Here is a 27852-nt window from a genome sequence, read left to right as displayed (position 1 = left end):
ATGCAATTGCAGAGAGAGAGAGAGAGAGAGAGAGAGAGAGAGAGAGAGAGAGAGAGAGAGAGAGAGAGAGAGAGAGAGAGAGAGAGAGGTCGGATGAGTAACAGAAAGGAAGGAGTAGAGTTATAGAGAACGAGAGATCGTCCAGACAGATGGAGGTAAAAGGGGAGGGGCAGATAGAGCGAGAGCGGTAAAGAGAGGAGGATGAAGAGTAGGTGATCAGGTAGACAGACAGACCTCAGCATCCATGCTATTTGACAGTCAGCTGAAGGCAAAAGGTAAGTATTACACTTGCAATATTAAATGACAGCTGGGTTGAGCAATGATGTATTTTATACCAAACAACATCTGAGATGATCTGCCTTAAAATGATGTAATACGATGAACAGTGATTGACCCTAAAATGTATTTGAACAGTTAAACTGCAATTTAAAAAAATGGATGCCATTGCAGTATATACCAAAATAAGCGTTTACTTCAAGCAAAACATTTCACAAGAAGAAATTTGTTAGGTTGTACAATACACAATTTGCACAATTGAAAACTAAGTGTATTGTCACTTTATGTTCGTGGAAGATGTGCACCTAAAACTGACTTCATTCACTAAAACTCACAATCCCTCGCAAAATGGCAGTTTTGAGAAATAAACGTAGCATACTTGTTTTAATATTTTGTGGTCTGATGCAATTGACATTTAGACATTTTTACGTGTGACTTTAGTGTCCAGATGCTTGGAGCCATTGTTTGGGTTGATTATTAGTCACCTCTCATTGGTAAATAAATTGGTAAATACTCGTTACGCATTTGTTAATAAACTTTTTTAGTTAATTTACCAATGTTAGTTCCTATCACACATCATGTTATAAGCCAAGAAGCTAGGACGTGTTTTGTGAAACCGAGAGTGTTGAACCAAATGTTTGCAGTGATCGCTCAGATCAGTACTTGAGGTTCAAACCCGCGTGCCAAATAAACTTCTACCCGAATTACTCAGCGCTCACTTTTAAATGTGTTCAAGTGAAACCGCACCGTCAGGGATTGCTGTAGAGTGTCCCGTCACGGTTTGACTCTTCTTCTCTTCTGGGCTGTCAGTCTACAAGTGTGCCTTTTTACAAGAAGTCACCTTACGGTTACAGCTGAGGGTTTTTGCTGCTGTCTGTGGGTGTCGTTTTGTAGTGTTAATGGAAATTGACTGTATACAGATTGACCACCCACTCTGTGCTGTTGACAATGGCCCACTCAGCAAAAGAGCCAAAGTTGGCTTGCGTCATATATGCGCACCTAAAGAATTTTGCAATGGAATTCAATATGCGTGCTTTGCAGTTTACCGTTTTCTTTGGGCAACATCCTGTCAGGTAAAAAGCCACAGCGATGCCATTTAAAAGTGAAAGTCTGAATTAAAAAAATTAAAGCTCCTCTGGCTAACTAGCTTACAGTAGTTTGCATTATTGTGCACAAATGTAAAAAGAAATTTAAACTCACTCGTGTTTAGCGTTTTATCGCTCTAGACATTTTTGAAAAAAGATGTGAGGGTGAGTAAACGAAGATAGAATTGTCATCTTTAAGTGAACTATACTTTTAAGGTTTAAAAATTGAACTATAAATCAGCTTCTTGAAGAGTGCCAAGTAAGTTCCTTGTAAGTAATTGGACATAAGATTTTTATATTCAACTATTTAGTAGATTCAGTGCTGAACTGAATATTTTATATTTAACTATCAAATTTGGAAGCAAGTCTGTGACAAGTCCCAGTTGTCAAGTACAGTACACGTAGCATAAAAAAATACATAGAATAGAAATAGTTAGTGCTTGTTTAACTGGTCAAGTGTTTTTGCCTTACAGATACAGTATTCTCTCAATGCATTGATTGGATAATTTCGTGTCCGACTTTGAACCTAGAACCTTTGTGTTACCATCCAAGTTCAGCGTGACTAAACTTAGTTCTCCTAACTAGGAGTAATATTGTGCATTTGTCACACTTTCAGCCACAGGTAAAAAAAAGCAGCTTTTGTGGTTGCGATCTTAGTCATATCTCCATAGCGACAGTTTGTGACCTCATAGCAGTTTTCTTCTGAGTTATTAATTGATCACCACTGATCACATCCCCAGATGTCTCCGTAGATATAAATATTTTTAGCCAATAAAATAGGACAACCACAGTTGATTCCGAGTGTTAACCTCATATAGATGACTTTAGGAAGCCAGATTTTGAGTTAATATGCCTATGGAATGATGAAATGATGGATGAAAGGGATGAAACATTGAGTGTTGTTACTTTTGTGATATGTTCATTTTGAAGTGTTTGATGAGTCAAAATTGACAACTGCTTTGCAGAATGTCAAAGCGTAACGTGTCCGTACAATACAAAATGAAAGGCCATGGAAAAAAAAAAAATAATAAAAATAATAATTGCTTCAGAAGATTTCAGATGGTGTCATTTTTGAGCTTGACAGTTCTGTCCCCCATACACTCTAAAAAATGCTGGGTTGTTTTAACCCAACTTTGGGTCAAATATGGACTAACCCAGCCGTTGGGTTAAATTTTTACATTACATTTTTAACCCAGCATTTTGGGTTTGTCCATATTTGACCCAAAATTGGGTTAAAACAACCCAGCATTTTTTAGAGTGTACACTTTCATTGTTTAGAACAAGATTAAAATATTATTTTATATTATTTTATATACTAAAGATGTATTTTTTTAAATATATTTTTTTTATATGTGCATTTCAGATCCAAGTAGGGATGAAGGATTACTGGTATACTCCTCTCTTCTTCTTCATCATACTTTATGGAACTGCCCAATCCAATAACATTGAAGCAGGTACCCTACAAATGCAGCATTTCCCTAAAATTATATTTGGTTCCCTCTTCGTTGTTGTTTTTTTATTTATTTATTTATTTTTTTACAATTATAAAATAATGTCCTCTGAACGTTGCAGGGAGGTTTTTCTGGGGGACAACCTTAATATAACTAACAGAATGTTCCTAAATTGTTATTTTTAGGCTTTATCTTTACAACCATAAAATATCTTTCCTTTGTTATTATTTTCAAGGGAAGTTTCTGCACACCTAGAACAAATAATCATTATATATGTGTAATGAGTATGTTTCGGTAATGTTCAGAGAACATTCTGGCAGCCGAATAATGTTAGTTGGGTATACATATGTTAACTTCTTAAAGGGATAGTCACCCAAAAATTTAAATTCTGACAATAATTAATCACCTTCATGTAGTTCCAAACCTGTAAGACTTTTGTTCATTTTCGGAACACAAATGATGATATTTTTGATGAAATCTGAGAGATTTGAATTTCATAGATTACTTTCCATGAAAATGCCTTTATACCTTTCCGGGGCTTTCATAATGTCTTTATACCTTTCCGGGGCTTGAAAGTGGTAGTTGCGTAAGTTGTCATTGGAAGCACAGAAATCTCTCAGATTTCATCAAAAACATCTTAATTTGTGTTCTGAATATAAGTCTTACGGGTTTGTAATGATATGAGGGCGAGTAATTAATGACAGAGTTTGGATTTTTGAGTGAACTATCCCGTTAACTTTACAAGTATTTAAAGACAAAATAAATATTTACTTGTTTTCTATTCACTTATAACATTTGTCATGTGGTTTTACTAAAAACAGAAGATCTTTCATGTGTGAGCGACTACTTCAAAAATATTACTTGTGTGTGGCGAAGCTCTACAAATTACTCCGGCCAGCTATGTGAGCTTGTGGATATGAACAATCATAAGAGGTTGGTAAATTTTAGTTTCATGTCTCAGATTGGACAAATTTAAAGTGCCCCTATTATCCTATTTTAAAGTTTCCTAATGTTGTTTTATGGTCTCCTACACGTTTACATGCATCAAAGGTTAAAAAAAACTATTTAATTTGCTCGTAATATACATCTGCACATCACCACATTTTCAATGATTTTTAAAGGACTCTCAGATGAATCAGTGAGCTACTTGATTGGTTTACGTGTACGTCGTGCACGTCGAAAACAAAAACGCTCATTGCCATAAAAACGTCAGCTCTGCTTGTCCTAAAGCTTCCTACACTCTAAAAAAAATGCTGGGTTGGTTTAACCCAATTTTGGGTCAAATATGGACAAACCCAGCCGTTGGGTTACATATTTACATTTGGGTTTGTCCACATTTGACCCAAAATTTAGTTAAAACAACCCAGCAACACTGTACACAGTAAAACACAGTAACGAACAATGACGTCGATTTTACCATATCTATCCGAGCGCGAATCCAATGGTGAAACATTGTTAGAACTAGACTAGTTCTTAAACCCGAACCTCCATAGTAGGCCTATAGCAAGAACGACTCAAGAAGGACATTTCTCTGTGATACAGTACTCTGTTTGAAGTTACATTATGAGATGTAGCAACTGTAATTCCTCACCATCAGCAGTAAGAAGTGCATGTCCATCAACAAACCGATTATTTTACTTCTATTTATTTATTTACAGAGTATAATATGTTGTGGTGAACACGTGGAAGCTGCATCAATGACAGTGCATATGCCGAGCTCTAGCGTGAATGATGTAACGTTAAAGTTAAAATAAACATTGGTAAAACAAATCTCGCCCCATGCTTAATCTTTCCTCAAAGTAGTGAGAACGACAGACAATCTGCATTCATATACACACAGTTAGGTAAGAGCGGCCCACAGCTGATCAGCATAAGTATTTTAGTGAGACAGTAATAGGAATTAGCCAGTTAGCAGGAGACCTACATAATATAAAACTCAAAACTAAGTATTTTGAATCTTTCAAGATCAAGTGGTTTGCGAATCCTGCACTGAACTCCGAGATTTGAGAAGCGGTCGTTATAGTAAAATAAAGGGAACACCACAAAAGTTTAGGATTATTCTGCTGTGGTATCGTGGTAATGATTCATTTTAACCACTGATTCTTCACAAGCTCATCCTTGGGCAGTGATAATAAATAAATAAATTGAAAAAAAAAAATCTGGCTTTACCTTCACATTATAGAGCACAGCTTCCTCTGGACATGATGCTGCTATCCAGTATCCACAGAAATCAGCTGCAGGTCTGCGCGACAGTGCGCGCGCAATACGTGGACGGGCAATTATGCTATTCCTCTTGACGTCACAACACTCGTTTGAAAAACTATTTATTTCATTGACTCAGAGTCGACTCTTACTTTTGAAAGACAATAACTTTAGGCCTATATACGGTGAACTTTCAGATTAAAAATTTTGCAGGATGTGACACTAGCTACATGAATGGTCATTTTCAAAAATCCATTATAGGGGCACTTTAACATTGATAAATAAACATTTCTCAAATTCAAATTAAATTTGAACTTGTGTATAGATGTGAGCTGGTGCCACTGAGCAGTCAATCACATTCTACCAGAAATTGTTCTTTAACCTACAAAAAACATGTGAGTAGAAATGGATCTCTCCATTAAGTTAAATTACAATTCACTGGAGTTGATGAGCAAGTATTGTCTTCTTACGTTTCCCCTCTCTCTCAAACACAGCTTTTTTTTTTCATTAACCAAATGCCGTTGCGTGTAACCTGCAATGGATCTGTCAGATTTAATCTGCATTTTCAGCCTGGCCGACACAGTAAGTGGAATAATTCTGCTATTATTGATATGCTTAAAATGGCAGGTTAATGTAAAAACAAACAAACAAAACAAATACAGAATGAATGAAATTAGAGAATATCATGGGTAATTGTAACAGTAAAATTAATGCCTGGAAGATGATTTTGCTATTTAATTGAGCAAAACATTGTCATCACAGTACAAAATAATTATTTTTATAAGGGCGTTTCAAAACGTTATGACATGGTTAAAGGGATAGTTCATCCAAATATTAAAAAGGCTGTAATCACTTCCTCACCCTCACCCTCAATCATACAGGTTCCAAACCTCTAATTTTCTTTCTTCTGCACAAACAATATTTTAAAGGGGACATATCATGCTAAATATACTTTTTTACCCCTTAAATTTTGTTGTATATTTGGAGTGTTTATAAGTACAGACAAGTTTAAATTATTCTCTTCCGCTGCTTCATTTATATCTTTATATACTGGTTTGGTCATATTTTTCAACCTGTTCACTTTTTCTGTTCTCTATGATGTTTTTTTTTTTTTTTAAATTCACCTTTGGCTAAGCCCCGCCAAAGTGGTAAGTGGTAAGTGGTGTTTAGTGGTAAGATTAGACCGTAGTCATTTATCTGTTAGTGTGCTTGTTTTAACAAGAAATAATCGACTTTCACTTATAACACAATACAGTTACACACCATTGCACTACATCCATATGAAGACATTGTTCTGCACGTTCGTCATCTTATTTTTCAACTCACTCGCTATGGATCGCACATGTAAGGCTTGAAGGACAAGTCTTCCATTGTTGACATTTTGTTAAAGAATAAAAATGTTCTTTGACTCTATATAATCGTATATCTCTAATCAAACTACAAAAATGGCTGAACGGGGTGGAGTTGAGCCGACCGTGAACTCAGCAACCTGAAGAGTGGGCGGGGTGTGACACATCTCTTTTTTATTTAAAGAGGCCGCTTCAAAACAAGTTGCCCACAGACGCACATCAGAAAAGGGGTAGAAAAAGGGCCTGTGGAGCTATAATAATGAGGAATTCAGACCCAAGCATTGCAGTTTCACTTCATATGGACCACAAATGTATGATTTATATGTAAAAAAGAATGATTTAAAAGCATGATATGTACCCTTTAAAGAGTGCTGGTAACCAGACAGTTGATGGGGCCCATTAATTTCTATAGTAGGGAAAAGAGTTATAAAACTTTGGTTGCCAATATCTTCCTTTGTGTTCAGTAGGAGAAACAAATTGAGGGTTAGTAAATAATCACATCATTTTCATTTCTGGGTGAACTATCCCTTTAGGGGATTTAGTTTTTTGTTGTTTTAATAAAAACGTTTAGTTTACAAATGTAACCCCCGTGCCCTGAAGACGGGAATGGAGGTGTTACGTTGGACTGACATCATGGGAGCCCGAATCACCTCAAAGTGGTAACAAAACAAGCAAATGAACATTGGCCAGAGAGATTTGCATGCAAAGTCACACCCACCCGGATATGCGGTTACAAATAGGCACAAATTACTGACCGAAAAGGGCTGCAGGTCTTGAAGGAAATGAGTGCGGTCAGGAACACTGTCTTTTAAGACAGGATTTTTAAGCTCAAAATGGTTGGCTACAGTCAATGTGTAGTCCATCCCGACCAGTATGGTGATTGAGGTGATTGGGCTCCCAAGAGAGACCCCATGACGTCAATCCTTACGCTATATGTAAAATGAAATCTGTCTATTATACACATTCAAACCTTTTGTTGGTTTTTTGCCATTCAAGCCATAATTAGAGGGTTCAGACGCCGTAACCTCACAATAATCCACACCCCGATTGCTATGAGATGGGGCTGAGGATGTTGCTTTTTTGTTTACATTTACATTTATGCCTTTGTGACTCATCATATTCAAAGTATACATTTCATCAGTTCCTGGATTCCTTGAGAACAATTGTGTCACAAGCAACATCCTCTACATGTTTATCAATGTAACTATTCTCTTGTTTGTTTTTATGTATTTGTTTGTTTGTATGACAGTTAAGACGCAACCACCAGATAAACCCACTGTAAGCAGGGATAACATAACTTGGAGTAAAGGCAGTAACTTTCCACAAAACATAAAGCAGTATGAATTCCAGTTGCAGTTTAAAGCCCTAAATATAGGCTGGGAGGTAAGCAAACATTTGTGTTTGATTTAACATTTACCCGAATGTATTAATCAAATAAAATGGCATTCATTTTGGCACATCAGAGTCAATTACAAAATTATTTTGAGTGTGTTTTGTTTTATTTATTATTTTTTGCGTATGTGTTTCTTATGTGCATATATGATTTTACAGAAGGCAAAACTTTGGAATATCTCTCATGAAAGTTACGTGCTGCTGAACCATCGTTTCCTGACTGTAGGAGAAGAGTACCAGGCCAGGGTGCGTGTGAAGCCTGTTGAGCCCATAAATAGAGATTACTTTAAGGGGGAATGGAGCGACTGGAGTCCTACTGTGACCTGGAGGTCTGAGATTGGAGAGCCATTAGTAAAACCAAAGGATGAAGTATCATCACAAGGTGGGGCCTCTTGCCAGCCTAGTAATATTTTATAATGTTATTATTTGTTTGTGAGCTAAGATTATCATATATTTTATGACAGCAGTTTTCATCTTTTTTCTCCATCAGTGCTTGATGATATGCGTGTAATTCTGATCATTGGCTTCCATGTCTTGTTTGTTCTCTCTGGTCTTTCTTTGGTCATCTATAAGACAAAGAAAAGCAACCGGTGAGTATTAGATGCGTATGTGTTTTATTTAGTAACCCATCTTCATCGACTTGACTTTTTCTTGCCCCTTCTCTTTTATTTTATTTTTTTTTAAACAATTTTTATATTTATTTAGTTATTTATTTTCAACAAATTATCCAAAGTTTGTACCAGTGTGTAAGTAGATTATATGTACAAAATAAAGTATTAAAGGGTTAGTTCACCCAAAAATGAAAATTAAGTCATTAATTACTCACCCCCATGCTGTACCAACCCCGTAAGACCTTCGTTCGTCTTCGGAACACAAATGAAGATATTTTTGATTAAATTTGAGAGCTGTATAACTACCACATTGGCTCCTAAGAGACTGGCTCTTGACGGCCCAGAAAGTCAATGAAGAAAATGTTTAAATATCCCAAGTGACTACCGTGGCTCAACTATATGTTTATCAAGCGACGCGAATAGTTTTTGTGCGAAAAAACAAACAAAAATAACGAGTTTATTCGACTATTTCTTTTCTTCCTTGTAGGCCAGAACGAGACTTCCTTAGATTTCCACGACGCATGCGCGAGATTTGCGATCTGCTTACGCCAGCTTACACTACTTCAGATCGCAATTCTCGCGCATGCGTCGGGGAAATCTATAAGGAAGTCTCGTTCTGGCCTACAAGGAAGAAAAAAAAATTGTCGAATAAACTCGTTATTTTTGTTTGTTTTTTCGCACAAAAAGTATTCGCGTCGCTTGATAAACATATAGTTGAGCCACGGTAGTCACTTGGGATATTTAAACATTTTCTTCATTGACTTTTTGGGCCGTCAAGAGGCAGTCCCTTAGGAGCCAATGTGGTAGTTATACAGCTCTCAAATTTAATCAAAAATATCTTCATTTGTGTTCCGAAGACGAACGAAGGTCTTACGGGGTTGGTACAGCATGGGGGTGAGTAATTAATGACTTAATTTTCATTTTTGGGTGAACTAACCCTTTAATATTTAGTTTGCCCTCATGGACTGGACATATATTTTAAATGAAGGGTAAAGCCTTGTTATTGACCCTTTGCTAGAAAACAGTAAATATTTGACCTCATTTTAAGACGTTCAAGGCCTAGTTTTTTACCCTAGTTGTGGAAAGTGCCGTGTAGGCGTCTGTGTGTATGTTCTACCTACAGTATTTCCGTGTAAGTGTGTAACCGTTGGTCTTTGTACCTGATATTTGTGTTTGTTTGTGCATCTGTATCAAGAATTATTATTTATTTGCAGGTTATTAAAACCAAACCATCAACATGTTCCAGACCCATCCAGATATTTCCAGCCTCTTCACACCGTTCATGGTGGAAACTTCCGGGTGAGTTGTACGTATTACAAAACTAGTTTGCCAAGAGCTACACTACCGTTCAAACGTTACCGGGGTTGGTAAGATGTTTAATGTTTTTAAAAGAAGTCTCAAGGTTGCATTTGATTGATCAAAAATAGCAAAAACAGTAGTATTGTGAAATATCATTACAATATACAGTATATGAAGAGTTCAGATGCAAAAGCCTCTAAATGCCATTTGAAATTTTCTTCTTTAATGATGATTTTAATCAAACTTGTATATTTAAGTTCAGTAATATCACTTAAATAACAATTAATAGGTAATTATCATTGCCATTTAAGTGAAATTACTGAACTTAAATATACAAGTTTGATAAAAATCATCATTAAAGAAGAAAATTTCAAATGGCATTTAGAGGCTTTTGCATCTGAACTCTTCATATATATATATATATATATATATATGTGTATATTTTAATTTTAGTCTCATTCTCATCTTATATATTTTAATGTGTTGACTGATAATTCCTGTGGTGATTGATATGCCACTCTTTAGTGTCACATGATCCTTCAGAAATCATTCTAAAATGCTGATTTGATGCTTAAGAAACATCTATCAGTGTTAGATGTTCATCTATCATCTATCAGTCAAGAAACATCTATCATCTATCAGAGTTTTTCAGGATTTTTTGAAGAATAAAAAATTCAAAAGAGCAGCATTTATTTGAAATATAAATATTTTGTAACATTATACATGTCTGTACTGTCACTTTTGTTTGATTTAATGCAACCTTGCTGAATCAAAAAAAAAAAAAAAAAAAAGAATTACTCACCCCTTACTCAAGGTGATATACTGTTTTTCTCTTTTAACTTTCTTTGTTGTGAATTCACACCAACGCAGTTGAGCGTGCAGAAATGTATGAGAGTACCAATAACATTATCGGGTTCACACGTTTCACTTCCAATGTAAAATCTTAGCAGTACAAACTCTCACACACACCCAAGTTTACAGATGTGGCCTAGACCTGTATTTCTTGCAAATGCTTACTCATATCTTCCTTCAGCAAGCCAGAAAAACACACACACACTGACCACATGCATTTCCTCTTTCCTGTCCACAGAATTGGCTGGGCTGTCAAAATTCAGACGGGCCATTTCTTACCCCTCAGTCATGTGATGATATCTTACCTGTAGAAATCTCTGATGTTTGGGACCTGTCCTTGTTGGATCCCAACGCTCAGATGTCTACTGCTGCGCTCGTTCACTCCAATCAGATGGACTCTGGACTTGAAAACAGCGGCACGAGCCATGCTTCATCATCTGTTTTCTCTAACATGGGCTATTTCTATAGCAAATCGCTTTCGGGCTCTCTTTACCTCGAATCCTGCCCTGTGTACTTCACCTATCACCCTGAGGAAGGCACAAGCTCCCCTCTCTCGTCGGCTGGGTCTTCATATGACTGTTTGCAAACCCCAAGTTACCAGATGGAACAGCCGATGAGCCCTGATTCAGGGCTCGACATGCCTGAAGAGCAGAATTGTGAGGAAGACCAAGATCAAGAAGACCAAGATGCCGAGGTGGAAGGACATGCATTGGTCTCTTTCATTATGTCACTGCAAGGTTCCCACGGTGCTGTTCACCCAGCAGAGAGTTTCGCTCCAGTGCCCATCATCACACCGTGGTCTGAACCGGTGAGAGCACCCAGCTGTAGTTCCACCGTTGAGCGTGCAGAGGGCGCTGTGGTCAGACCCTCCTCCCTGATTGAGCCCTGCGGGAGTGGATATTTGACCCTGAAGGAGATGCAGAAATACAGCAACAAATCCATCTAAGCGTAGGTCCAGTCCATCTCTGTCTGTATAGGGGAGACTGGGGCCTCTGGGTAGGTTCATTAACGTTTCACTGTGCCGTTATTGTTACAGTTGTGGTGTGAACTCTGCTATTCTTTTATATTTCAATTTTTTTTTTAATAATATCATTATCGCTGTTGTCCTCGAGTGTGAACCGAGCAACAAATTATACAAGGTGGTAACATACCAAACGACTGTAACAATTGTAAACTTAAAACATGCGACCGTAAATTTATGAAAAATACCTGGGTGGAGGACAGAATTCACAAAACAATAAATTCTAGTTTAAATTCCCAATGAACCAGAAGTTGCAATCGACTTTACTTTAGAGTTGTGACGTATTTCCAAGAGAAACAGAATATTGAATAGAGGCCAGGGTTTTCTGTTAGCACACCTCCTCTACTTCACTCACGCATAGCAGACTGAAGGTTGGAGGGGAGTGGTTAAGGATATTTAAACCAAGCCGTCATCAGAGAAGGAACGTCATTCCAGAACGGAAGCAGATTTTAGATTTTGATTAAAGTCAACCATGAGAAATGCCCTAGCAACACCCTAGAAACCACCCAGAATACCCTAGCAACCACTCAGAACAAACCTAGAAACTGCCTAGCAATGCCCTAGCAACCACAAAGAATACCCTAGCAACAACATAGCAACCACCTAGCAACGCCCTAGCAATCACCAAGATGCGCCTAGCAACATGCTAGCATCATCCTGACAACATACCAATCATGCTAGCAACATGCTAATTTTGTTAGCATCTTGCTAAAAACTAGCTAACTCCTCCCACACGGGTTCTCGTAGACCCATGAATGAGGTGTCAAATTGACCGGTTTATTGAGGAGAGGTGTGCTATATCTTTTTTAAGGGATCGGGTGTACGATGTTCGTCCGGCGGGCGAAAAATCTGCTGAAAAAAGTCCCATAGGATCATATCTTTTGACCAGAAGGTCATAGAGACTTGGGGTTGGGCTCTTTTGACTCATCCTATCAATCAGCTAATAAGTAGTGACATAATAACTTCATAGCCATGCCCTGGCAACCACTTAGGGCACCCTAGCAACCATAAAACAACATTTGCAACCCATATTTCAGCTCCAGAAAATAGTAGAAATATGGAGTTCGAGTATTGAGTTTGATATTTAAAGACTAGTTGACAGTCTAAGCACATCATAGAAATCATATAAAGTACCCTATTAACTGTACAAAAACATGAATAAGCTATATCTCTGCACAAGAACAGACATGGTTGTTGGCTCGTATCACATACAACACCCTACCAAGTGACGAGTTTTGCCACTGCAAGCACCGCCTCAGGAAATGTACATTCTATGTATTAACTTGTATGGATTAATTGTTTACCACAAGACTGGTAATATGCGCTAACACTGTAAATAGGGTCACTTTTGACTTCATGACAACTTTATGAGCCACTATTTAGTTACCCACATTCTTCAAAATATCTAATTTTGTGTTTAGCATTAGAAAAAAACTTTATCCAGGTTTAGAACAACTTAAAAGATTGGATTGGATGACAGAACTCTTTTTTTTTTTTTTGATTGGTCCCTTTAAGTCTGCTTTTTCCATTTAGTCAAATTTTATTTAGCAGATGTTAATTTGAATATAGATCGTTTAACTTTAACTGTTAAAAGGTTAGTGGTGACAATTACCTTTATGTTGCTAATATTTCATATTTTCATGTACTGATTTACTTGTTCAATTCTCCAAAAGTTTCTAAATTTTTAATATTCAAGTTCAAGTGCAAAGCATTTGCTTGATTTTTAGCTGCTATTTACTGTTATTTCATGTTTAATGCCACAGCCACGGAATTCTACGAACATGGTATAAATGCTGCTTTTCAGATGTGAATTTGTAGAAATTCAGGGCATCATTTTGAAGTATGCACTTCTGCACACTTCAAAATGATGCCCTGAATTTCTACAAATTAGGCTTTTCAAATAAAGGCTTTTCGAGGTAAAAGATCTCTCAAGATATTACAACACTCATTTGCTATAGGCTACATTTTCTAACAACTTTTTTATCGACTTTTGTGGTATTATTTGAGCATTTCTGGATTGTACCTTTTAGAAACCTCAAGAATAAGCCATTTTATTTCATTTTTTAATGAAATGTGCTTTTTTATCTCAACAAAGAATGCACTTGTTTGATCGGCTACTTTATGTGTCTTAGATTTTTTTTACTTTGTTCATTATAAGTCATATAGTTCTTATGTTATTGTTGAGACTGAAATAAAATCCCCTAAAATATAATGGTGTAAGTGTCATGTTTATAAAAAAGCTTGTGTGTGTGTGTGTGTGTGTGTGTGTGAGAGAGAGAGAGAGAGAGAGAGAGAGTATATTGTACTATGTGGTCTGACATTTATAAGTGCCAGCCCGTTTCCGTTCACAGCTTTGGCTTGTGTAACCAGTCAAAGTCGAGCTTAAATATGTGGCCTAGAAAATGAACTCAGTGAACCATAGCAAAATGGTCTTCTGAGAGAAGGTGGATAAATAACATGCTTTTTAACTTACATGACTTACCTTTTTGAGTGCGTTAGTTTGATGATCTGTCATACAGCTTGTCATCCGGTCCTCATATAGCCTAGGCTATGCTATGGCTACGCTACTGGATTTGTCTGTTGTTAGGAAATTGGGTCTAACGGTTGATATCTCCACTGGAAGGCAGTAGTGAGCTCATGACTGACGTATCAGCGAGGAGATGCTTATAAGTTATAACTAAGTATATATAAACTATAATACTGGGATCAAAACATCCAATATAGCAGTTGTCCCACCTTTCACACATAACCGTCGTTTTAAATAACCGTGCTTTTTTAAATAATGAAAGAATTTCATATTTTATTAGCAAAGCATCATAGACTATTTGAGTGTTTGAACCATAGACTGTAAAAAAAGAGGTTTGAACCTGCGATGATCTGTGTTGTGGGTGGAGCCTACCGGATGACAGAAAATTACAGTTTAGGGTAGGCAATTTGTTTTATAAACACTTTTTGTTATACTGATTCAAACTCTCTTCACATCCTGATAGCAATCAATAATAGGAGTGGTCTAAATATCAATACATGTATTTTATGAAAATATTGGTCCAGTAATGCAATGATATGATGCCTGTCAATATTACAGCTATGGGATTACTACACCTGATGACATCACACATCATCAGCACTTTGTAGACACAGTCAACATGCGCTGTAAACAAACATCTGCAGTCATCTTTCATTTTTCCTCCTGAACCAAAACAATGAGTTTATGCTGCGTTCACGCCACCACGGCACCGTTAAGAGATGGCAACCAGTGACGTTCTACCGGGAGCTGTTCACTTCTATGACAGCCCATTCTCACTCCCAAGGCGTCACCTAACTGACGCCTTGGGAAGCATTTGGACATGCTTCAATATCTGACGCTTTAGGCGCCCTTTAGCGTCAGTTAGATGACGCCCTAGGATTGCGTGTACCCTACCCCCACCCCACACCTAAACCTAACCGCGTCCTCTAACTGACGCTTTCCTTTAGCGTCAGTTAGATGACGCCGTAGGATCGCGTCATGTAAGTGACGCTAAAGGGCGCCTAAAACGTCAAATATTGAAGCATGGTCAAAGGTGACGCCTTGGGGTGAGAATGCGTTGTCTATGAACGCCGTCATGCTGAAATGAATCTGCAGCAGCCAGGTTGTAAGTAAGAGCTCTTTAGTTTACGATCATTATTATTGTAATGTTATGTGAGACATGAGGTAATTTAACGTCGTCTCTTGTATGTTTGTGTGTTTTGAAGGAGGCGTGGCTTTAGAGACGCTCTGAAGGGAGGGTGGGATCTTATGCTTTCAAAGGTATAGCTTGCTATTGCTATAGGCGTTCCAATTGCCCACCCTACATTTGACTGTAGCAGTTTATGAAAGCCACGGAATAATAATAAAAAAAGGTGATTTCAAGTGTATCTCACAATTCTGACTTTTCCCCTCGCGATTCAGAGTTTATTATATCAGATATTCTGATTTTTTTTCCTCAGAATGAGCATTTTCCCTAATATCTCTTTTTGTGTTCCACACAGAAAAAAGAAATGTGAGATTGAAATGAAATCGCAGTAATGGTGTGAATTGAATTATTAGTGAATAGTGAACTATTTCTTTAATTTATTTTTTTTAGGTTTTAGGTTTAGGTTTATTTGTTTAGCACGTTTAGTACAAGTACAGAACAATGCTAGGAGGGAACGAAGCCAGACTAGGCTTGTACAGAGTTCCACTCCTATTCCTATTAACTCACGAGATATGCAGACTAAGCATCACAGAAGAAAAAAGAAGAACAACAACAAAAAACAAAACACACAAAACAAAAGATGAAAAATAAAAATAAACAACAAATGATAGAAAGCAATTCAATACAAACAAATGTGCTTAGAAAAGAAAAGAGAGGAAAAAATTATAAAAATAATAATAAAATAAATAAAAAACTACAACATAAAAAGGCATCAAGCTAGCGATAGTAAACTCTTCAAATGCTTTGTAAAAGCTGAATAAGAGGACATTGATTGCAACGATGGACTTAACTCACTCCAAAGCTTAGGACCTCTAAAAGAAATATTAAATTGGTGTCTTGTGGTACGTGCGATTGGTAAGACTAAGTTATTATTGCTATGTCTAGTGTGCAATGAATGAACATGTGAGATAGGAATAAACAAATTCTGGAAAGAGTCTGGTAGATCTTGTTTCCTATAAATAAACTTATGCATAAGTAAGCATGTTTGATAAATATTTACCTTATCAATAGGGAGAACTTTAAATGTATTAAAAAGAGGGACCGAAGGTGCATATCTGCTTGAATGGGAAATAAATCTAAGATACTTTTTCTGTATAACTAATAATTTATTAAGGTGGGTAGGATATGTAGCTGCCCAAACAATATTGCAATAATTAATAAATGGAAACAAAAAACTATAATATAAGGTTAAAAATGCTGAGGAATGAACCAAAGGACAAACCCTCCTCAAAATACCCAACATTTTAGCTGACCTCTTAGAAACAAAATTAATATGATTAGACCAATTAAGACCACTATCAATAATGACTCCTAAAAATCTGGTATGCTGAACCAATTCGATTTGAGTATTATTAATGTAGATCTTAGATAATTCAATAGGGTAATGTTTGTGAGTATTACAAAAAATCATAAAGTTGCATTTTTTTATATTGAGAGTAAGTTTGTTCGATTGAAACCATTCCATAATATATGATAGTTCCTCGTTAACCATTTTTATTAGAATATTGAAGTCATGGTGCGAAGCTACAAGATTTGTATCATCAGCAAATAGAACTGGGAGGAGTTTAGTACAAGTCATAGGCATATCATTAATGTAAATTAAAAATAAAAAAAGCCCTAGAATTGATCCTTGAGGGACCCCAATCTTAATTTGTGACTTCATAGAATCATAGTCTTCCAGATTAACAAATTGCTCTCTATTAGCTAAGTAGCTTCTAAACCATCTCAAGGCAACATCCTTCACTCCATATCTACTAAGTTTAGCAATCAAGATATTGTGACTAACCGTATCAAATGCTTTACTCAAGGATTTTATATCCAAACACTCCAGAGAGTACAAACCCAAATATAAAAGCTTCATAATAATGTTTTTCACAGATCCTGATGTTAATGGAGAATAATTACAGTATGTGTGCAAAGGAAAATGGAGAAGCATATGGAGAGGAATGCAGCACGGGTTGAGTAGAGGACAAAATCAGCCTGTTGTCAATCAGAGGTCAATGACAGACCTTAATTTTCTTTCCATATGGAGAAAACGAGATGATTACTATTGCATAAGTAACAGGAATTCAACCAGTGACCCAGACATACTAATGCTAAACAGATGAGTATGTGTATTCTAAGGGTGTGTGTTACATTTAATATTTACAGGACCTCAAAAGTCTTTTCATGGTCCGTTGCTGAAATGCAAAGCCTGCCATATTGGCCATCGTTTGTGAGTGCTATTTTTAATGCTTACTCCAACCACTTATTCTCTTATTATTTCTATACCCCATTATTCCAAATGAAAGTAAATAACTCACATTCCTACTCCTGGAAGCAGCAAAGCATATATGATATATTATATCTGTCATATTGCAAATGCTGCTTGCATCTCTACAAAGTATTGTATGTTCGGATTAGCTTTGTGGGATGCATCAGCATAATTAGGGAACAATTCACATTTGATTTTTTTTATTATTAGACAAATAAAGTTTCTTTTACGAGTATGGAAATCTATAGTAGGCTAATTATTTTATATATAAGGTATAAAAATATGTATATTTTAGGTATAGAATTGTATAGAATGAATGCGGAAAACAGCTTAATAAACTAAAAAAAGGTTTATTGAAAATGTAAGTATGGTTTCTGCAATTTGGTTTAAGAATACAATTAGCTCAGTATAAAAACCACTTACAATCAGAGGAAAAATCCCACCATGATAGAAAAACTAATGTGTTTCCGCAGAAGTGCATGGTGCACTGGTATACGTTGTGAAATTTTTCTTGTAGATGAACATAGGCCTCTAAAGACCAAAATCTTGGCTATTCATGTAACAAGTTGCATCCTGCAAATATACATACTACTATACAGGCCGCATTGAGTTTCTGACCGAGTTCACTCATGTTTGTGTGTGTGCTTATAAATGTTTATGTTGATAAATGTTGTGGGTCTTCACATGGTTTGCTTTGTTCTAATAAACAGGGAAGGTTCTGAAAGAAACAGACAAAAACTAATCTTTCTGAAAACCGTTTGTTTGGACAAGAATCAACTTTCATGGAGAAGTTGACCGACACTTTATATTAGAGAAAGGGAGAAAGCGAAGAAGAGTAAAATAAATAGGAAAGTCTGTCTCAGCCAGGAGGCTCTTTGAGTTTATGTTCAGAAATGGGATGGAAGAAATGCACTGGGGGTGAATTAGAAAGCAAGAAAGGGAGGGAGAGAGAAAGAGGGAGGGAGAAATTATCTGACTGAGGATTTTTCCCTTTTCTTTTTCTCTTCTCAGCGCACTGACCCAACGGCAGCAGCAAACACATCACAAAGTACTGTAAGTTTTGCTTTCACACACATGCACATGCAATCACACCAGAAATAAACGGCTTAATTTAGTTCGTTTAGGATTTTTATAAAGGAAAATTTGTTTAGTGGCAATTTTTGTAAGCAAAACTGTGCAGCCTCATTAAGGTGATCTGTATAAGTTACAGTGCTCAGAAAGTTTTTGCGAGCTAGTTAACATCTTTCCAGCAGATGGACAGCTGCCGAGACAGAGAGCATGTGGAAAGCGTTCATGCTCTGCCGGCTGAAACCCGCCTGTTGTTTTACAGTATGGCTACAGTAATACAGGAAGAGAGACTTCATGTATTTTGTTTTAGAACGTTTAAATCAAAAACATTTTAATTTTATTTGATAGTCTTATTGAATTGATGATGGAACATTTAGCTGAATTTTAGCTTTATTTAAAAGGCCTACACTATATATATTTTTTTAATAATGAGCCAATACATCATGAATTTGTCCTCAGAAGAATGAATTCCTCAGGTTGTCGTCTGACCGTGATTCACTATGGTAAGTGTTTATTCAGATATTTTGTGCGAAATTGTGTAGCCTACATAGCCTATGTCAATCGCCCGTGCGTGTCTCGTCATAATCTGTATGGCTTGAGAGTGGAAAGGATTTGTTGTAAAAGTGGATATGGGGTTTTTATTACTCAACAGGTGAGTAAGGTATCTTGTTGAACAGATAAATTGTTAAATATAGCTCTCTAACAGTTCATTGTAAAACATTGTCTATTGTAAACGGTCATTTCATTATGGATCTTATGGTTTTATTTTCAAAGTACTACCATGTCTATTTATGGGTAAAGCTACAGTAATGTCTTCTGCTTGTCAGCTTGAGATCCTTTCCATCGTTACCTAACATTTAATGTAATAGTGTATTTTTGTTTAATGCATATTTAATGTGCATTCATTTTTATTGTATTTATTTTTACAAAAATAATCGGTGGTTTAAAACCTTTTGGATTAGAATGTGATGTGTTGTTTTTTTTTTTTATCAATTAATCAAGGACTGATTATTTTTGTATGAATTTGAGTCATGGTTGATCCCATAGTTATTCAATGCAAGTCAATGTATTTCTGTCACCTGCACTTGGATATTAGCATGAAAGTTTTATGACTAACCCTTTTAATTTGGACTTTTATCGAGTTGTTGAGACGTTTCATGCCAAAAGCTTTAATTCTCTTATGGATCTCATGTCAGACTCAACAGCCTATTGTAGTCTGACGTAATAAAGAGCCTGCCTTCAGATCATAAAAAATGCTCCCACTCAAAATAAAGCACACCACAAAGAAGAGTTTGATACTGAAAGCTGTGCTGCTGCTTTCCAAGTGAGATCCAAAAGTCAAACACTCTTATTGGTCTCTTCACTCAGGAAGCTGGAAACGCATATTTGGTGTTGACATGTTCACCATGTGATGATGATCCTTGGTGAACATGACCGAATACATGTGTTAGTGGAGTTGTTTCAAAGTACACTTTCGTTTTGGGTCTGTAAATGTTTTTAATGTTTTTGAAAGAAGTCTTTTGTTGCTCACCAAGGCTGCATTTATTTAATCAAAAATTCTAATATTAATGTTCTGTTTGCATATATTTTAAATTTCATTTATTCCTGAGATGTCAAACCTGAATTTTCAGCATCATTACTTGAGTCTTAAGTGTCACATGATCCTCCAGAAAGCATTATAATATGCTGATTTGCTGCTCAGGAACATTTTCTTATTATTATAAATGTTGAAAACAGAAATTTTGCCTTCATGATGATGTAACTTTTATATATTTGCTGGTCAACCACAGTCTTTCACCGACAAGGAATGCGATTTTTTTGTTGTTGCTTTTCATCTTGATTATATGATGTTTTATATAATCCACTGGTTCATATTCCACTTTTTTTGATCAAGAAACTACTCACTTAGACAGGAAGAGATGTTTGACCTACATGCAGGATAAAGCATCCAGCCAGGTTTTTTTTTTTTTTTTTGCTACTTTGGGCCAGTTTCTGAAGTACATCATACCATAATCATTGGCAGCATGGCAAAAGTTAATTTGAATAATTGCACAGCCGTCTCCATCTGATTGGCGCTATATGAGTCAACGGAAATTCAACACAACCACAGTGTTTACACTCTTCAAGGCATTCAGCCAATGATTAGTATCAGTACAGAAAGTATTTTAACATCATGCATTCTTCGCAGACGTGAATTTGGAAGCGTTTTAACATTTTATCTCATGAGAATTAGCAGATGAACTTTGGCATATTTTAACTGGATTCTGCCTGTGGGAAGAAAGACAGGCAGACAGACTGAACTCTGTTAGTTTAGCTGTAGTAATGGACTCAGAACAACAGAAACATTAATCTGTTTCCTGAAGGGGCCTACATTTGTCAGGCTGCATTCCACTCAGCACTACCCAGAAGCCCCTCTCTTTCAATTTATCAGGATTACACTTATCCAGTCTACCTTAATGATCCCACTAATAAATACACAGTCTTAAATTAGCAAAATAACATGTGTGTGGAACGTTATTATAGGGAGTGACTGTTATAAGTGCGTATTTGTTCTCTTTTCTCAGGTCGCACCATGTTTGGGTTCCTCCTGCTTGCCTGTCTGTCTCCACATCTGGTTGTCTGTGTACCTCAACCGCCCTGCCGTCGATGCTGCGACCACCTCCCACGACTAGATGACGCCGCGACCTTCAGAGAAAGCGTGCCTGAGGTCCGCACATACATCAACATGACCATTCTCAAAGGTAGGCGCTTTAGCTCAAGACAAAATGCGAAATGTTTCACTGTACATGGTTCAATGGGGTTCTATTCGGAACCCTTTGATTCTATCCACTAATAGAACTATTTTATGCCTGAATGTTGGGAGAAATGTCTTAAATGATTGCATAATATTTTAATCTTCAACAGGTTATTCATTTTTTTCGGGTAATAAAGTATATTTACAAGCTGTTTCGTTCATAAAATTTAATTTAAAACAAATTTATATATATAATCCAAATATCATTATTATGATTTCAGGAATTCCACTTGGCGCAGCCCGTTATCAGCTGTCAATCAAAGTTAACCACGCCCATATTTGTCATACATTTTATATCTAAATGCGATTTAAACTAAAGAATTAGAAAAAAATTCACCCCCCTCACAGTTGTCAGGCACTCGAAACCCATCGAGAAATACAATAAAAGTCAATGGGACCAACCTGTAAAAGCATGAATTTATGCTGTGAAAACGGACATTTTAACATGGGGTCTATGGATATTTGCTCCCTTTTGTGACCTCCCTCTAGCGGATTTTTCGATATACTGCAGTTTTTAGCACCTCCTGGTAGGCTTCATTGTTCAGATTAGAATGTTGCCGCTTGGTTTTAGCTGCTTTCTTCCCCTCAGTGAGCCTCAGTTAACCTCTCTTGGCTCAGAAATATCTGCTCTGCTGGAGGACCTCTTGGTGGACAGGAAGTGACAAATCTGGCAGGAAAGGTGGTGATGTGGCAAGAACTGTTATGAGAGAGTTGTTTTATGTGTCTGTGCATGCACATATGTGTATGTGTTTGTTGCATGTACAGAAATGAAGCCTGCAGGAAATGTGGTTTGTGGAAATTTTGAGCTGCCGAAAAGGTACGACAAAGATGGACAAACGAAAAGAAACTAAGGCTTTTTTCTTTTTTTTTTTGAGATTCTAGGGACTTATTTTAGTCTGCCAGAAGTTGCACTTGTGCCTTTTCGGCTTTCAACATTGGTATAGGGACACTTTATAATTATAATTAGGTTCAATACATTAACATTAGTTAATAACAAGGCAAGTGTATTTATATAGCACATTTCATACACTATGGTAATTAAAAGTGCTTTACTGAAAGTAATTAAAATGATCACAAAATAAAAGCAGTATGATATAGGAGAATAGCATGATATGAGAATATGGAGCTCGTACTCGAGGTGGGAAAAAAATACCTAGATTTTTATTCAAAAGACCAAACTGAGCAAAAATATGTCATTTGGTGCAGATGATGTTGTTTATATGAAAACAGAAGTCAGGTGAAACCTTAATATGAAGCTTGTAATGCAAGTCATTGAGATGTTTAACAGTATTAGAGACTACTTGCATAAAATGAATATATTTACCAGATTTCACTCACCCAGTATTATATCTTAAAGATAATCATGCTTAAAGGAGTACTTTCGCTGATAATTTACTCACCGCCATATCATCCAAGATGTCCATGTCATTCTTTCTTCAGTCGAAAAGAAATGAAGGTTTTTGATGAAAACATTCCAGCATTTTTCTCCATATAATGGACTTCATTTGGAACCAAACAGTTCAAGGTCCAAAAGACACTTTCAGTGCAAACTGTTCAAAGGGCTTTAAATGATTCCAGACGATGAATAAGGGTCTTATCTAGCGAAACGATCGCTCATTTAAAAAAAAGTTTAAGTTTTATAAGCTCAAATGTTTGCCTTGCTCTGTTCTGTGATGCACGTTCGTGACTCTCCTGTTCAAACTCATTTATCAAAATGAACAATCTTTTTTGTGTCATTTGGTTCATTCAACGAACGAACGAAATGAATGAATTGACTCGGAAAAAAGATTCGTTCGTTTTGATGAACGAGTTCGAACAGGAGAGTCACACAGAACAGAGAAAGGTGACCATTTGAGCTTATAAAACTTAAACTTTGTTAATTTTTTTTTTTAATGAGCGATTGTTTCGCTTGATAAGACCCTTATTCACCGGCTGGAATCGTTTAAATTAAAGCCTTTTGTCATTAAACGATTCCAGTCTTTTGGACCTTGAATCGTTTGGTTCCCAGTAAAGTGCATTATATGGAAAAAAAAATCCTGGAATGTTTTCATCAAAAACCTTAATTTCTTTTCAACTGAAGAAAGAAAGACATGGACAAATGGATGACATGGGGGTGAGTAAAAATGATCAGCAAAAGTTTTTTTAAAAGTGAACTACTCCTGCCCTCTTGTCATTTTTTCTCTCTAGTCTTGAGGCAGGATCATGACAGACCATGTTTTATGTTCAGGCACATGGCCTTGAGTTTGGGCTGTGTGCTTGTTGTCTCGTTCTCTTACCCCGCCCCCTTGTTATCCTCATCTTGTCTTCATTGCCTGATCAGTGTCACCTGCTGTCGTTATCCGTTTTCCCTGTCCTGTGTTGGTTCATTGTGTATTCTTACATGGTTAACATATACCTGTCTTGTTCTGTTTGAACAAAGAAGTTTTCTTGTTATAGCTATTTTGTTCCTGTGAAGTTTTATGTTGAAGTCTTAGTTTAGTGTTAGTCTTTTGCTTAGCCTGAGCTGTTTTTTCGAGATGGTCCTCACTGCGGAACATGAAATCCATGGGGAGGAGTCGGATCCAGATCCAACTCCTCCCACCTTACATACACCTAAACCTAACCAACTCCGCCCCCTGATCCCTAAACCCACCCCTAATCCCTAAACCCAACCCTAATCCTACCCATCTCCACCCCTTGGGCCCCGTCCACACTACTGCGTTTTCGTTTAAAAACGGAGAATTAAAACGAAAACGATCTCCGTCCACACTAGCGTTTTACCTGCGTATTAGAATTTATCTCCGTCCACACTAAAACGACTGAACACGTGGATCACGTGACCATTCACCAACACTGGGCATGCGCGCGCCGGTGTAAACAGTGGTTGGCGAATCAGGGAAAGATACGTCATGACTGATGACACCCAATCATAGAGCCGAGCGTGAGCCTCTGCGTCATCGTTTGTAAACTCCTCCGTTTTGTCTCGTCCACACTAAAACGCCCTCCGGAGATTCAAAACGCAAAACGCAGCTGCAGCGTTTCTAAACTTCTCCGTTTTAGGTCTTCGTTTTTCCCGTTTTAGTGTGGACGGGAGGAGCAAACGTAGCAAAAGGTCTCCGTTTTTAAACGAAAACGCAGTAGTGTGGACGGGGCCTTGGATCGTGATCCGACTCCTCCCCGTGGATCTCATGTTCTGCATTGAGGTGCTACTGGTTTTTTCCACCCTCGTGGGGTTTTGTTTTCCTTTTTTTTTATCAATAAACCTTGTATCAGCAAACTGTCTGCGATTGGGTTCATTCCTGAAAATCCATAACAGATGATTGAGAAATAGACAAATAAACGTTCCTCAAAAGCCTCATGAATCATATTTGAAACTCACATTTTAATGTTTTTTTATTATTATTATGTATTATTATTACTCGTATAACGTTTAATTTGTAAAAGTCGTCACGATCTGAACAGGGTTGTTTTTAGAATTATATTAAAAGGCATTTTACTTGCTAAAAATATATATTGGCATGTAGTAGACTGTGTATATGTTGATAATTTAGAGGAAATTAGTGTATCAAATATACAGGCATTATAAGGTTAAAAACTGTAAAAATGTTTATAATGTCAACCTGAATTCTAGCCTAATACATGATTTAGTTTCCTTTAGGCTTCTAGCTCTTTTTCCTTCTGAATCTTTCTGACTTTTCTGACATCTTCTCAAGGTGACAAGGGTGACCGTGGAGAAAGGGGCACTCCTGGGAAGCCTGGGATTGAGGGTTCCCCGGGAACACGAGGGTCTGAAGGCCTTAAAGGAGATAAGGGGCAAGCCGGAGCCCCAGGCGACGCCTGCAAGTCTCAGCACTCTGCTTTCTCAGTCGGCCGACGGAAGTCCCTTCACAGCGTTGACAACTACCAGGCCCTGATCTTTGACACCATCTTCGTCAACACCCCCGAACACTTTGACATGTTTGCTGGGAAGTACCGTTGCCACATACCGGGAATCTACTTCTTCAATGTGAACATCCACACGTGGAACTTCAAGGAAACGTACCTGCACATCATGCAGAACGATAGCGAGAGGGCCATCGTTTACGCTCAGCCCAGCGACCGCTCCATCATGCAGAGCCAGAGCGTCATGCTGCGTCTACAGGAGGGCGACGAGGTCTGGGTCCGTCTTTACAAGCGGGAGCGTGAGAATGCCATCTACAGCGACGACGTGGACATTTACATCACCTTTAACGGCTACCTCATCAAACCTGAGACTGAGTAATACCAGAAACGACGGCAGGAAGAAGGACAAGATGCCAAAATGCTTGAGCGGTGAAGCAACTTGAACAAAACTGAAAATTTCAACGAAAGTTTAAACGAAACCCCCCAAATACAGTGCAGAGAAATTTTCTTTTCATAGGTCTTGTATGAAGAAAACCAGTGACTGTGCCCAAAATGATGTCCGACCATTCTCAACTGGTGGATCACGACCCAAAAATGGGTCTGTTCTGATGGAATAACAATGCTAAATACAAATTAAAAACTGATGTTTAAAAAACGTGAAAACACTTCCCATATCTTTTGCTGTTGACGTCAAAATCTGTGCGTCCAAACTATACAGTATCTATACAAATTACAGTAAGTTGGTGTTATTTTATTTCATGGTAAAAGCTTATCAAATTAGAAGGATGCCCACATGGGCAGGTTGTGTAATGTTATCTTCAAAAACAAATTTATGCAAAGCAAAGAACGTATGCTACATCAGATATGGGGTTTGGTGCCAACCACATTGTCTGTCAAGAGCATCAGACAAGAAATGCTAAGACTCATGGTAATATTAATACAGTTGTTAGAATTTAGGGACAGGTCGGTTAACTACTGGATAATCAACAGTTCAAATCTGAAGGACACTGATGTAGCCCAGATATTTAAGTCTGTGTTTTGTCTTCCTAAGATGTATCTGCAGCGTCTGGGAAATGGAAACTGGTTTATGTTAGTTGTGAAAGGATGTTTACATGGTGTGACTGACTATTTGATCCTACTGATGGTCTTTTCTGACCTTTAACGGGCAAATGGAGTCGTAACAGGACAAGTTCATCACACTGTTTGAAGCATGAGGTTGCTGTAGGATGTTCTGGGTGGTGGATTGCTGTGAGGTTGCTAGGGTTTTGTAGATGGTAGTCTAATATACACTACTGTTCAAAAGATTGAGGTTGGTTTTTTAGATCTTATTTTGAAACCTCAAAAAATGGTCATTATGAAATATTATTGCAATTTAAAATTACTGATATATTTTAAACTGGAATTTATTCCTATGATCAAAGCTGAATTTTCAGCATCATTACTCGTGCCTTAAGTGTCAGATGATCCTTCAGAAATCTAATATCCTAAACCTAAACATAACCACCTTCTTACTTTCTTAGGCATGTACTGTAAAATAAAGTGCAACCAAACAAAAATCTTACTAACCACAGACTTTTGAATGGTAGTGTATTTAAAAAAAAAAACGCCATAAAAAGATAAGTAATTAGCCACTAATGGGCAGAGAGCACTGAGAAAGTCAGATTTGAGTGTGTGTTGGTGTCTGGCTCTGTTTATTGGAAGGAGTGGGGGCTTTTAGTCGATGTTAAACAGGATGTATGTGGCTTTCCTAGTTCAGTAACAATAATCCACTTGAGAGAGACTCAGATGATAGAAATATAGAGAGGGAGAGCAAGATTAAATGTTCTGTAACCACAAGTTAAAGATCTCTAACCAACACATGACTTAAAAGAGTCTTCAATAGATGCTGGTTGTTAGTTTAGTATCTTAAAGGGATACTCCACCCAAAAATGAAAATTCTGTCGTCATTTACTCACCCTCAAGTTGTTGCAAACCTGTAGGAGTTGAGTTCTTCTGCTGAACACAAAGCAAGATGTTTAGAAGAACGACTGGAACTTTGCCACCATTGACTATCATAGTATTTTTTTTTTCTATGGAAGTGAATGGTGCCAAACAACTGTTTGGCTCCAATCATTCTTCAAAATATCTTCTTTTGTGTTCAGCAGAAGGAAGAAACTCATAGGTTTGCAACAACTTGAGGGTGAGTAAATGATGAATTTTGGGTGGAGTATCCCTTTAATCCGGCTTCAGACTGGACAACAGAATCCGGATCTCAGGAATCTAGTTATTCTGGGATGATTAAAGAAATGGAGCTGAGGAAAAGTAAAACACAGTTGTTGCCTAAGCAATCAGGTGCTAAAATTATTTGTGTTTTGAACACATCAGGTGCTATAAATGACATGCTTGACAGTGATTTTAAAAAGGCTTTGGTTTGTATATTAACATCTCAGTGGTGCTTTATGATAATGTACTGTATGGATGTCAAGTATTTTTTTCATTGATGATTTTAAATGACACAATAAAGGGTTTGTTTCAGCAATGACGACTTGATAAGTCACGAATGGAAGTGTTCTTGTTGTTTCTTTTTTTTCTTGCGACAGAGGCTCGAGACAAAAATTCGGGTTACATTTTTTTCTAAAGATTTT

General features: G+C 37.1%; 2 protein-coding genes across 2 annotated transcripts; both read left to right on the top strand.

Annotated features, from left to right (window-relative positions):
• Positions 1-113: 113 nt before the first annotated feature.
• il2rb (interleukin 2 receptor, beta) lies at positions 114-13750 on the top strand. The gene is made up of 10 exons (XM_039650867.2): positions 114-275; positions 2725-2815; positions 3634-3745; positions 5340-5409; positions 5509-5596; positions 7613-7746; positions 7915-8137; positions 8246-8345; positions 9581-9665; positions 10756-13750. Exons 2-10 carry the CDS (start codon positions 2737-2739, stop codon positions 11461-11463), a joined length of 1599 nt encoding a protein of 532 aa, XP_039506801.2. The 5' UTR covers positions 114-275; positions 2725-2736; the 3' UTR covers positions 11464-13750.
• Positions 13751-18316: 4566 nt separating this feature from the next.
• c1qtnf6a (C1q and TNF related 6a) lies at positions 18317-27746 on the top strand. Its single transcript, XM_039650927.2, has 3 exons — positions 18317-18558; positions 21138-21314; positions 25060-27746. The coding sequence occupies exons 2-3, from the start codon at positions 21146-21148 to the stop codon at positions 25605-25607; spliced, it is 717 nt and encodes a 238-aa protein (XP_039506861.1). The 5' UTR covers positions 18317-18558; positions 21138-21145; the 3' UTR covers positions 25608-27746.
• Positions 27747-27852: the final 106 nt, after the last annotated feature.

Source organism: Pimephales promelas, chromosome 3 (assembly GCF_988280905.1).
Source record: "Pimephales promelas chromosome 3, fPimPro1.hap1.1, whole genome shotgun sequence".
Lineage (NCBI taxonomy): Eukaryota > Metazoa > Chordata > Actinopteri > Cypriniformes > Leuciscidae > Pimephales > Pimephales promelas.
This window is presented reverse-complemented; position numbering and strand designations above follow the sequence as displayed.